The sequence below is a fragment of the Teleopsis dalmanni genome, chromosome 2 (assembly GCF_002237135.1).
Source record: "Teleopsis dalmanni isolate 2A chromosome 2, ASM223713v2, whole genome shotgun sequence".
NCBI classification, from domain to species: Eukaryota; Metazoa; Arthropoda; class Insecta; order Diptera; family Diopsidae; genus Teleopsis; species Teleopsis dalmanni.
This window is the reverse complement of record NC_051847.1, coordinates 79,261,592-79,275,450: the sequence shown is the minus strand read 5'-3', so window position 1 is coordinate 79,275,450 and position 13,859 is coordinate 79,261,592. Positions and strand designations below refer to the sequence as shown.

General features: G+C 28.2%; 2 protein-coding genes across 2 annotated transcripts; one reads left to right on the top strand and one right to left on the bottom strand.

Annotated features, from left to right (window-relative positions):
* Window positions 1-8,395: 8,395 nt before the first annotated feature.
* LOC119679892 (probable lysine-specific demethylase 4A) lies at window positions 8,396-12,880 on the top strand. Its single transcript, XM_038092480.1, has 3 exons — window positions 8,396-8,735; window positions 11,483-12,341; window positions 12,397-12,880. The coding sequence occupies exons 1-3, from the start codon at window positions 8,501-8,503 to the stop codon at window positions 12,704-12,706; spliced, it is 1,404 nt and encodes a 467-aa protein (XP_037948408.1). The 5' UTR covers window positions 8,396-8,500; the 3' UTR covers window positions 12,707-12,880.
* On the bottom strand, window positions 8,949-9,992 carry LOC119679893 (ribosome biogenesis protein NSA2 homolog). Its single transcript, XM_038092481.1, has 2 exons — window positions 9,887-9,992; window positions 8,949-9,825 (listed from the first exon to the last, which is right to left on the bottom strand). Exon 2 carries the CDS (start codon window positions 9,799-9,801, stop codon window positions 9,022-9,024), a length of 780 nt encoding a protein of 259 aa, XP_037948409.1. The 5' UTR covers window positions 9,802-9,825; window positions 9,887-9,992; the 3' UTR covers window positions 8,949-9,021.
* Window positions 12,881-13,859: the final 979 nt, after the last annotated feature.

Sequence of the window (13,859 nt, the reverse complement as noted above, 5' to 3'; positions counted from 1 at the left end):
TGTTTATCAATTCATTAGACTAAGCAACTATTGACCTCACATCTGTATACCTCCCCGAGGAGCCTGTAACCATTCTGAGATTTGATTATTTATATATGATTTTAAATCTATAAAATTGTGTAATAAATATATATATTCAAATATATCAAATATTGAAAAAGTCTTTTTTAAAAAAGTTTTAAACCTACTTTTACCAAGATATACTTAAAACATTTTATTTCATTAAATATATAGGATCTCAAGTGACAATTTTGAAATATGAATTATTAAAAATTTATACGCTATGTCGATTTAGGTCCAAAATTTAGAGTTCTCATTTAAACAAAATAAAGTATTTAACTAAATTTTTCATAAAAAAAATCCATAAATGAAACCTATGTTATAATTGTTTTATTATTTATTTAAGTTAATAAATCAAAAATTTAATTAAAAATATAAAAAATTAAAAAGCCAAAAAAAGTTAATAAATCAAAATTTTAATTAAAAATATAAAAAATTGAAAAGTCAAAATTTCTCATATCGGCGAATACTTTTTCTCACTCGCTCGAAGGCACCTCACCCGGCTACAAAAGCTTGCACTAGACCTCTCCAACCTCGCAGGCGTCACACAAGCCTTGTGCCATAAACCTTCTCATTATCTCTCCCTTTATATCGATGAATGGAACTCTAATCTCTCCATCATCCCTCTCTTTAACCGCGGCTTTCGTAGCCCTAATCACAAAGTCTTACCCTCACATTTCCGCTCTAAGTCGAACAGCTTCACGAATTTCAAGTCTACCTTATTCATGCCTTATTCATGCTTTCTGACTTTAGATTAATCTAAAACAATAGGTTTTAAGCCTCTGGCTCTCATCTTTCTCCCTTGATTACTGGAATGAAGTTTCCACATTGCTGTGAAAATGTTCTTCATTCTTTCTTAAGAGATGATTTTAGTAGGTTCAAGTCTCACACTGTGGCTTTCGATGCTTTCCACAAAAAAAAACATAAATTACCAAAATATTAGTCAGATTATTAATTTATTTAATTTAATTTAATTTTATTTTTTTTTTTTGATATGTTTAAATTGTGAGAATTTGTTGATATTATTTTAGAGATAATATTATTGTATAAAATTTTTTTATTAAATTTTTTTTCAACCTGATAGAACAAAGAGGATGACGTATCGCTGTCCTGATAGTGACTCTCAAGAAGAGTCGAAATATAGAGTACAATAAAAATATATTCAACATTTAATTATTTAACAAGAACGGACCTACAGCCAGATTAAAAATATATAAAGAATCCATGATAATAAAATTGTATAAACTAATCTAAAATACACTATAAAAAAAAGTACTAAATTAATTAATAAAATATTTATAAAAATCTTTAAATAAAAGTATTTTTACACACATAATTCCAGTCTGAAAACCGATATATAAAAATAGTCATTTAGCTCATATTGCTAAATCGCATTTATTTTATAATTATAAGCGGCTATTATTTTGGTGATTTATTTATTAAGTGTTTATATTGTTTAAACTATTTACTGAGGAAGAAATATACAGTGCACCAACCACCAATAAAATTTTATTTTTGTGCAGTAATTGGTTATTGTTTAAAGTAGAAGAAAAATTTTGATAAGTGGTACAAAATACATATTTCTAGATACGGTTAACTCTGTTATCATATTAACTATATGTATATGCATACAATTATATGATTATTTTATAAATGCTCTGCTATAAAAATATTAAATTGTGTATTTATTACAAAATTTTATCTTAAATGTTTACCAATATATGTTGTTAAATATATACTTATGTGTATACTTCAAATACGTTATTATGTTTTTAAAAAACTGCCAATTATGTATATATATTTTTTAGAATTAATAATAAATTATTTTTAAAATATTTTTTACAAAATATATTCTTCAAATTATGACATTTATCCATAATTTATATATCAAAATTTTTAATTATTAATAATATATGGTATATAAATATTTTTAAATATATTCTAGACTATTGCTGCTTCAAAATTAATTCTTAAATAGAATAATATCTATATATGTTATGTATTAAAATTGTTTAGTACTAATAATATAATTTAAAAAAAAAATATAATTAAGTCATTGTTATTTTAAATAAGCAGACTCATTTATCTATCATCCACATTCAAAATAATTGTTCTCAACTCCAAGCAATTAGAGATAGCGCGGTAAAAACTTCTTTACTTCTTACCGCAACCATACAAGAAACCATTCATAAAATTTATAAATACATTTATATAAAGAGGTTTTCGAACAGAAGTGAAACAACAACAAAAATTTATTTTTTAAATTATTTTAATTAATTGAATTTTTGGCTGACCATACAGCTGTTTCGAGTATTGCCAAATAAATACCCTTCATCAGTGGTCTTGGAAATAATTCTTGTATTTAATTATTCGTAAATAATTATTTTTGAGACTGCAAGTACCAGGAATCGAACTCGGGTCCTGCCAAATGTGAAACTCAGAATCAGCGCACCTTAACCAACTGATCCAAAGCAGTACTTGACTTTTTTCTTCGCATATTTTTCTGGAGTTTTGCTACTATTACTATGAAAATTCTTATTAACAATTTTACTTGCTGTGTTTATATTAGAACGAAATCATAAACCAGCTGTAGAATAATTAAATTAATTAATTAATTATATTTTTATATTTTTAATTGTTAAATTTCAATACTATTCTTTTTGTAGAGGCATTATTTGTTGCATGATTCGTTCTTTCTTAGGTATAGAACCTAATCTAGGAACGTAATGCTGAGAAAGTCATGCTAATGTTACTCCAGTAGTCGCACGGGCGAGACCAATATTTTGTGAATATAAGTTGTAATTTAACGTCAAATTTTCCAGACGAAAGTGACTATTATATTTTAATAGAAACTTATTATATTTCATAAAGAGGTTTTTCGAACAGTAGTGGAATACAACAACAAAAATTTTATTTTTTATATTATTTTAATTAATTGAATTTATGGCTCACCATACAGCTGTTTCGAGTATTGCCAAATACCCATCTTCATTGGTCTTGGAAAGAATTCTATTTACTTATTCGTAAATAATTATTTTTGAAACTGCAAGTACCAGGAATCGAACTCGGGTCCTGCCAAATGTGAAGCTCAGAATCAGCGCACCTTAACCAACTGATCCAAAGCCGTACTTGACTTTTTTGTTCGCATATTTTTGCTGGAGTTTTGTTATTAACAATTTTACTTGCTGTAATTATTATTATTTACATTTAAATAGTTTAGAATTCAATTTTTAATTGAAATTCTTTTAATGAGCTAAGGTTTTTTATTGTTATTACATCTTATTAATAGTAAAATTCTAAGCCTTTCACTTATAATCTATACGAAATAATAAGTCCAAGGTATATATCCACAAGGACCACTTATTGACTTATGTGTGGACAGCTAAAAAGTTCAATTACAATAAAATTTTGTTGTTGTTATTCACTGCTATTTAAAAATCCTTCTAAATGCAAATTACCCTTTTTTTAATAAAAATTATATTAAAAAAAATAGAAGACAACATTTTTTTTTTTTTCGGTTTCAGTCTTCGTCTAATAAAGAGAAAACCCCAGACGAGTAATAAGAAAGTAATAATTTTTTGTTATAAAAAGTTTTGTTTTAAAAAGTAAAAAAAATTGTACGGTAGATTCTCGGAGTAACAAAAATATTTTCATTATTTTGGATATATTTCCTTTGGAGCGTTAGTTAGAGAGAACATTTTTGGTATGATTCCTTTTTGCAAGCATTTGATCGGTCGTTATAGGAGGTTTTTTATGTATTTTTAATCTATAGGATAATAGATTTTCTAAACAAATTTAAATCATCATTATCATAGTAAAAATAATAATAATAATATACCTATGGTATAACAATAATATTAATTACAATATACCGGCCTACCTAACCTACCGGCCTTAGAAAAAAGTTAAATAAACTTAAAAATGTTATGAAAATTTTAATAAAAATGAATAGTTTTTAAATTTATTGAAAAAAAAAACTTATTAAACAAATATTAAAATAATTACACAACGATATATCTTAAATAAATCAACAAAGAAGGTGATGGAGGGGTGTAAAGCAAACCTGTAGAGAGGTGGCATGAATTCATAAATCAGAGGAGCGTTTGTTAAAGTCGGAATTATATAAAATAAAAAAATCCAATTGGAAGCTGAATATATGAAGCTGCTATATGGAAGCTGATTACTGGTTCAATAAACCTGTCTTATTTAATATCTTTTAAGTACAATTTCGCAATAGTAATAAGTTAACACAAAGTTAAGATAGTACTTTTCATATCCAATAAAGGATGTTTTAAAAAAAAAAAATTGTACTATGGTGTTGTTGAAAATCCCTTTTTTATAAACTAAACTTTAGTGGCATTGAATAGAATTTTTCATATATATCTATCCTAAATTCTACACAACACTTATAAAGTGGGGGTATTTATTTTTTTTATATCTCTATTGCATATACAATTTTTGAATAGTCTTAACATAGATTAACATTTAATATAATATTATGCAGTATATACATTAAGACTGAAAAGTTTTCGGAAATTCTCATTTAAAATTCGCGCGCTGTATATTTTTCGATATTTTAAGTTTATGTAGTTTGGCAGCACTGTCCTTAATTACTATGCCAAAAATGAGCGCGATCTGTCAGACAGTTCGTTTACGGCAGCTGTTGAAACCAGTTCCCCTCAGTAGTGCGTTGCGAAATGTCTTCGACGGTCGTACGACCGTCCTGAAAGGCTTTGTACCACTCATAAACTTGAGTTTTCGATAAAACTGATTCCCCATAAGCCTTTTGTAGCATTCGCAACGATTCTGCACACGAAATTTCGTTCGAAACACAAAATTTGATGCAAACTCTTTGTCCAATATTTTTTTCCATTGTTTTTTTCGCAACGCACTACTGAGGTGAACTGGTTTCAACAGCTGCCGTAAACGAACTGTCTGACAGATCGCGCTCATTTTTGGCATAGTAATTACCTTAATTTCTGCCAAACTACATAAACTTAAAATATCGAAAAATATACAGCGCGCGAATTTTAAATGAGAATTTCCGAAAACTTTTCGGTCTTAATGTACATATACTTATCTTCACAATCTACTTGTGTTACCTTAAGAATCTATTAAGTAATAAACTTTAACGAACTGAAGTGTTCCACTTCAAATAAAAAAAATATTGTAATGATTTTACATTTTCATACATAAATATTTTTTAAATACTTTACTTTATAATCTAATACTACAATGTGTCTGGAAAACAAAGAGGCATTTATAATGATAATGATATAAATAAACTTTCATATATTATATATACATGTATGCATATATGGTAGTATGTATATAAATTAATTTTATACGCTCATTTTTTGTTTGAATATATTTTTCTTTATATATAACTATTGATATATTCAATAAATCTTTCAACTTAAATATTATTTGTATTTTGTAAAATAATTTATATTTTCTAAGTATGGTAGAACTCTTTTATCTAACAACGTGTCACAATATTAGAGAATGCTGTATAAAAAGAGAAGAATTATTAGAATTAAAAACAATTGTTAGAAAGAATTACTTATTCTATATAAATAGTAATAGAACTTGTAATAAAAGTTAACACCATACTTCATGTAATTATTATATTACATTAACGTTTAAATGGGGGAAGTCAGGAACCATGATAATTCGCAGGAGGCCTTACCAGATACCAGATAAATAAAATAAAATAACAGAGCAAGTTTTGTCTTATGCAAAAAAACTTTATAATCAAAAATAATAATAATAATTTTCAATCAATCTAGTAATTTAGTTTCACTAATTGCACATGATTTTTGGTAAATACACTTGCCCAAACCCGTGTCAACGATTAATCACATTGATTGGAGGGCGTTTCTACATGGGTGATCTGTTCAATATTATTTCAGACAAAGTTTAATTTTAACTTTTTTTATAAATTATCTATAACTTTCTATGTTATTTAGAGTATAAAACTTCCAGAGTATGTTTAACGTTAATGAATAAAAACTTTCTAATATTGCATTCTCATCTCATTGTTCATTGCTAAAAAAGAGAGATATATATGGTAGTTTATATTAATTTTTCTTATTTTGCTTTTAACCTATTAGATGGGAGTTTATTTTTATGACTCCCTAAATCTGCGCTAAGATATGTATTCTATAGCAATTTGAGTTGTGCTGTATAGTTTTAATTATTATATTAATTATTATAGCTTATATAGATGATATGTGTTTAATATTTTACAGCTTCTCTCAGACTCTGAAATTTAATTAAATTTTAATTTCAAGCAAAGACTAAAGAACTGTTAATCAAAACGATAGCAGTCAAAGCAGTATTCAAAACAGACAAAAAAGCTAATTCTCTAAAATCTTTACTTAAATGTGGAAATCTTCAAAGTATTCTAACCAAAAGCCATACCAAACACAGAGTAATGGTTCAAGACTAGATAAACGACAATTTCCAAGGAAATAATGTTTTTAAAATATAAGCTGCTTGAACACATTATACTTAGACGTACAGAAGGCATCACTAAAATAATTTTTAATTATAACTACCAAGACAACAGACCACAGTAGAGAATGCTCAAACAACACAAGGAGAGAGAGAGAGAGGTATTAAATCCCAAAGGATTTTCTTTTGGTAAAAATATCTGTTTTGCATGGTTGACATCTATTAAAATGAAGGCCGAGGGATTTTGCAATGTTTGATTGCGGAATTATTATATTATTAAGTTTAATTTTGGGGCAAATGTATCCTCTCGTTGTTGACATAAAAGAGTCTTTTCAATAGATACGATTTTATGAACATAAATTGGTTTAGTGGCAGAACATTTTTGGATCAAATGTATGGTCCCCTACAAGATCAAATCCTTGAGATATGTCCTAAAATGCCGCTGAGCAGTATTCTTTTCGCTCGAAAGTGGTCTGTACTTTTTCAACAATTCCATGAATATACTCAATCGTTGAATGTTTTCTTTTGAATCCAAACTGGTGATTCGGAATTATTCGTTTTGACTCAATTATCGGCATAAGACATTTTAAGAATAGTATCTCAAGTACTTTTAAGAGAATGGAAAGGAGGCTTGCTGGACGACAAGATGTAACGTTTTCACCTATTTTTCCTGGTTGTAATATCATCTTTACTTCGGAACTTTCCATTGAGTTGGGATGCAGTTTTTTTTATCAAGGATGCGTTTAAAAGATGGGTAATCAATATTAAATTAATATCTGGAAGTTTTTAAAGAATTTCAGTGGTTATTTCAGAAATTTTTTTATTAAATGAATACATTAACTATGCTTTCTAAAAGAATGAATAAGGGTCATGTTATGTTGTAGAATGTTGTAGAATGTTTTGGGCACGGCAGGAGTAAAATTGTTTTTGTTTTCAATGCAAAGTATGAAATTGAGATTGAGAGAAAAAGCAAGATGCCGGTTCAAATTCCGGCATGAGAGCCGGCATATTTGTGCCTCGGCACTAAGGCAAAGCAGTGTTGTTTAGTAATAAATTTTAAAATTTGCGCATTTTTGGAGCAAATTATTCCAATTTCAGTGCATTTTAGAAAATAAATGGCAGTAAGCAACACAGCCTATTTTATAAATCGCTAATAATCTAATTATTACACTTTCCGATTTTAAGAAAAGGCGTATAGTTTTTTAAGTACAGTTAACAATTATTATAAGATAATATAATAATATTATTAACAATTTTACAGCCTCTATGAGTTTTTTCCTTGGTTATTTTTGGTGGCAAATTGAAAGTGAGCATATTTACATTTCCTTTTAAATTTAAGCACAACCATAAAGTACCGAAAAGGACTAAAAATACGAAATTGGCAATACTGATGTGACAGTCTACATAACATGCTTTTACGGCATAGCCCGAAAGAGTCAATTTTGTCATGCCCGAAGCGCTCTATATACTATGGCCCAAACTTGCATTTTCGGCATAGCCCGAAAGAACCAATTTTGTCGTGCCCGAGACGCTCTATATAACATGGCACTTAGTATTTTAATTATGGGGAAAAAAATGCACACAAAAAAAAAGTAATGCAAAATATTGATATGAATTAATATTGAAATATCGGTTCTGTTCCGAACCGAAAAAACCTATATTTTTGCGGGAGCGAAAACCAGAACCGATATATTTTTTTTTTGTCTAGAACCGAATCGAAATCCGAAATGGAATAAATTACGGTTCGAAGAACTAATAAAATGAATTGATTAAAAGAAAAACCATTTAAAATTTAATTTTAGTAAATATTTGCTTGTATTTGATTCGTTTGGTTTTGTTATAAAATTGTTTTTCATGTGTCAACGCCACCCTGCGTTTTGACATTTGACGAGAAAAACAGTTTGTTTTATCGCTGCCGTTTAGTAAAAAGTATTTAGTTTCTATATAAATGTTTTACAATATTTAAAGTGAATGAAAGGACGAAATGGAGGGCATATTTGAGAATTCGAAAAGTAATCCGAGAATTATGACTTTCTATCCTACTTATGAGCAGTTCAAAAACTTCTCAAAATTCATCACTTACATAGAATCTAAGGGGGCTCATTTGGCAGGACTCGCCAAAGTGGTGCCTCCTCGCGAATGGGTACCACGTAAATCTGGTTACGACATTGATCATATTAATATGTTAATACCAAATCCGATACTGCAATTAGTTTCAGGTAACTTTAAAGATATTTTATAATTTATAATAAACGGGCTAATTGATCGATCAGTAGTTAAATACTATTAAAAAAAAATTTTTTTTAAACCAGTCGAGGCTTACAGAAGGTTTATGAAGAAACCTCGCAGTTAGTAGAGAGTAAAAGAGCTCAAGTGCACTGACTCAACTAGCCTCAAAATAATTAAAAATATTTAATGATTAAAACACTTAATTATTAAAATGAATTTTATTTATAAATTCTGAGTTAAATAAACACAAAAAAGTCTTAGTCTATCCCATATGATTTACACAAGTAAAATTGCATTAATAACACCATCGTTCTCCGGATTATTTGTTACTTGTGCATACTTGCCCCAAACAACCTTGCCAGTCTGTGTAACTAAACCAAGTTCAGAAATGTTAACTTCTATGACGGTACCTTTTGTTATTACGCCTAACGATGTGAACATTGGCGAGCTAGGATTCTTCTTTACGCCAATAATGGGCAAGTAAAAAGTTGCTTTTAGTTCTGGATGTGTAACATGTGCCTTTTTCATGCGTAACGCCATGGGACGTATGAAGCGTTCAAATTTCGGTGGTTTACGTGTGAAATTATCTCCAACAAACGTCACCTTTGTAACCATACGTTTCCAAGCTTTACGTTTTGTTTTACCAGTTTTCAATACTTTGAAAACTTCTGCATCGGATTGTGCACGCACTTTTGGTATTGGCACGTCCCATTTACCAGCTTTCTCTTTACGCTTCTGTTTAATCATATTTGATAGTACTTTAGCGCTAGACTGAGCACCTCTGTCCAACAAATAATGTGGTATAGCTCCATCTTCCACTTGTTGCTCCTGCTTCTTGACTTTCTTCTCTTCGTGCGCTTGGATTTTCTTTTTCATTTGTATTTTCTCATTCCGGCGCTCCTTATTGAAAAGTTTAGCCTTGATACCACGTAATTTGCGCGCTTTGCGTGCTCTTTCCTTTGGTAAACGCGCTTCCTTCTTACGTTTGCGTTCCTCATAATCAAGACGGCGACCGTAGAGTTTACGGTGCCTTTCCATATATTCATTTTGCGGCATTGTGGTTGTGTTATATTAAGATCACTGAAAAATATATTTTTATTTAAATTATAAAAGAATTAACTTAATATTTTTATTTACTAACAAATTTCACAACGCAATACAATCCCACACGTGAAGAAAAGGTTTTGTTTTAGCTATTTTGACGTTAAGTACCTTGTAGAAAATTTATGAACTGCCGCAGTCAATAATAATGTGTATAACTCAAATTTTATGTTGCCTTGTTTTTCTGAATATTAATTGTTATAATATTTAAAGACCATATGTTGACTTATAATAGTTTTATTAAATTTAATAAATTTTCATAAACGTTTTCTTGTCAATATATGCCATTAAATTTTAATAACATTAAATTTAAACGCAGACAGTACCATTAACTATTAGGTACAAAATGTGTTTTTACTTTGTGCAGTAGTGTTGCCAACATATGAAAATAAAATTTATAATTTAACATTATGAAATATATACTGTATTTAATTTGCATTTAGTTCATCAAATATTTTACGTAAAAAAAACAATAATGTTAAGATAAGGTATCTTACATTCCTTTTTATATAATAAATTATATAATGTATACATATCTCTTTAAACATCGAATATATTTTAAGTGCAAAATTGTAATATATGGCATTTTTAATAGAGCAAACGAAAGTAGAGATTTACATGACGTTTATACCTCAAATGACTGATTTGGGTTAAAAATCAGAAATGAAAAGTAAATGGCTTCCGTTTTTGATATATTTACAAAAAAAAAAGGTAAACAAATATTTATTGGTTGTATTTCGTTGAAAACGATGGACCTCTTTTTGAAACTTCTACTTTTCAGAAAGTACTTAATCGTAGCTAAAAATAAATTTTATATATTTGAAGGTACATTTTACCTTCGTCGAAAAAGGTAAAATTTTGGCACAGGACTAAAATTAAGTCAACAGGCACGATGACAAATCAGCTGTTTGAAATGAGAACAAATAAATAACAATTAAAGTAAACTCTTTCAAATAACTGATTTGATATGAATCATTTACGACCAATGTAAATGCTGTATTATTATAGATTTACTGCATTATTGCTATTGATTACCAATTCTAAGTAATTTACATGTCCTTTTCTTGGTGATTTGAAAAGGAAAATTTTTATGGCCAAAAAATATATTTGTTTAAAAATCTTGTCTTGAATTTAAATGAAAATAATAATTAATAATAAGTTTAAGATTAATAAATAATCTGGTAAAAATAGAAATCTTTTTAAAATGTTTTTATTATTATTATTGTATATAACTGACACAATGTTACACGTGTGGGAAACAGTAAATACAGCCTGTTAAAATATGTATTATAGATACAAACTTATGGATCGAGAGTAAATCTAGAGTTTATATTTACCAATGAATAGCGCGTTAGGCTCCTATAATATTCGTTTTTTATAATGTTTAATATTTTTTGAAATATGTTAGATTTTGTATTAAATTGATAACAAATGTAAAATACTTGATTAATTAATTAAAATACTCATTTGAAGTGAATTTAAAAAGACGAAAAACATATGTGATTATTGTAATGTACAAGAATTAAAAATACGATGTATTTACAAAAATACAGTAACATAAATCAAATTTGCATTTTATTTGTGTTTTTAATGTATTAATAATTGTATGTATAATAATTTATTTTTATTGAAATAGGTAAACAAGGACAGTATCAAGTCATAAATATGCAAAAGCGATCGATGACCCTAAAGGACTTTAAAGCAGAAGCAGAATCACAGAAATACAGAACACCGGTTCATTTTGATCATGACGAATTAGAGCGTAAATATTGGAAAAACATAGCTTATGTTTCTCCACTCTATGCCGCTGATGTGAAGGGGTCATTAAGTGATAGCGATCTTGACGTATGGAATATTAGCCGTTTAGGAACAATATTAGATTTTGTCAATACCGATTATGGTATCGAAATCGAAGGTGTTAATACGGCTTATTTATATTTTGGTATGTGGAAGAGCTCTTTTGCTTGGCATACTGAAGATATGGATTTATATTCAATAAATTATTTACATTTTGGTGAACCAAAAACATGGTATGCCATTCCACCGGCATATGGTAAACGTTTTGAAAAAGTAGCCGCTCAAATGTTTAAAGAGCATTACGATGATTGTAATGCACATTTACGTCATAAGATGACAATGATTAGTCCAAAAGTTTTGTCTCATTACAATATACCAGTCAACAAAATTACACAAATGGCAGGAGAAATAATGATTACGTTCCCATTTGGATATCATGCGGGTTTCAATCATGGTTACAATGGTGCAGAGTCCACTAATTTCGCTTCGCCGCGCTGGATTGAATATGGTAAACGTGCAAGAATTTGCCATTGTAATCGAGATACTGTCAAAATTTCAATGGAGACTTTTGTTAGACGTTTTCAAGCAGAACGATACGAAAACTGGTTAAACGGTGTTGATTATGGTTACCATCCTGAAGATCCCGGCAATATATGTCGAGCCCCACCACCAACACTAAATGTTTATGAATATAAAAGGTATATTAAATAAATTTCATAAAAAGTAAATTATTATTTTTATATTCCATCGTAGTTCCGAATCTTCAGGTGATTATAAGCAAAGCAGAAAAAGAAAGGCTTTCCAAAAAGTTAATCTGCAAAATAACACAAATGTCAGTCTTGCTGAATTTTCAAAGGAAGCAATTGTACGCGTACGAAAACTGTCATATAACCCGGTAAATACAGTAGATTATAATGCAATTTTTAATGATCAAATTGAAAGGTTATGGAACCAGTTGCCTAGTGAAACTGTTGGTAGAAATTTATTAACAAATGGCATTATTAAAAACACAAATCGTATGCGTTTTCATACAAAAACTATTATATTGAGCGATGATGAGTGAAATCCCAAAATTTCATTTAACATTGTATCTCCCGTTAAAAAGGGACTATGTAGTGTTTAGCACAGAATAGTTTTGCTTTTGTTTTAAAATTTATTACAAATAATTACAGGCTATTTAGCCTAAGTAAACTTCTTTCGCTATACCAAAGATCTCTGTTTTAAACGTATATTTATGACCACGAACAAATTTGTTTAAGTAAATAAAAATGTTTATATCAATTAAAGCATAAGAATACATTTACATATAAAAATTAAAAAACAATACAATTTTTAAATAATAAAAAAAAATATTTATTAAGCTTAACTCACATCAAATCTAATTATAAGAAAATTATAATTATCTAAATTATACTCTTCCCTAAGAAAGCATTTCGATATTACGATAAGTAGTGTTTCTCTGGAATTTCTTATTAAAGTTCATAAACTTGCTAAAGATAAATATTTAAATTAAATAATTATGAAATAATAATTTTATATTACGATATATTGTAATAACCAAAGAAATAAAAAATAAGTTTCGAAGTTTATATTTTTTGTTGTGTTATGAATTTTTGTTTATTAAAATTTGTTTTACGGTTCATTTTTAGACTATAAGCAGAAAAGTATTAAACAAACATTTGTGTATAGCCTTATATAAATAAGTTACATTTTACAACTATAGTAACAAATTATTTTTCAAATCTATTATTTATAGCTTATTTTTTTCCATTCTTTCATATAGCAAAACACAAATATTTAAGAATATTTTACTATTTTTTCAAGCCGACTTACTGCCTTTACAAATCCTTATACTTCAACAATGGACCCCTGAATTCTTCTTTTATGAACTTTTGTTTTGTTAAACCTTCAAAGGGGTATCCATTCACGAGTCTGATTTTTACATTTTTTATTTGCTATTATAGAGACAGTTCTAATAGCATATTAAGATATCATTGCCACCTAATAATAGTTTGATATTTGTGTAATAGTTTGTCCTCAGAAACCTACCAAACTATTATTATTAAAATATAATCCCTAGATTTACAATTTGGCATTGGAGAGATAATTACTAAGTTGTATATGCAACTGTTAGATTCTATTAAGCAGCAATGACATAAATATTAGTAATGAACTCGTTAAGTTCTATTAAATAAAAAAAGTAATAACTACCACAG

Excerpts from the sequence above, each read along its gene's own strand:
- LOC119679892 (XM_038092480.1), top strand. The coding sequence starts at position 8,501 with ATGGAGGGCATATTTGAGAATTCGAAAAGTAATCCGAGAATTATGACT. Across the intron at positions 8,736-11,482 it reads GATACTGCAATTAGTTTCAG|GTAAACAAGGACAGTATCAA; the intron begins GTAACTTTAAAG and ends TTATTGAAATAG. Across the intron at positions 12,342-12,396 it reads AATGTTTATGAATATAAAAG|TTCCGAATCTTCAGGTGATT; the intron begins GTATATTAAATA and ends ATTCCATCGTAG.
- LOC119679893 (XM_038092481.1), bottom strand. The coding sequence starts at position 9,801 with ATGCCGCAAAATGAATATATGGAAAGGCACCGTAAACTCTACGGTCGC.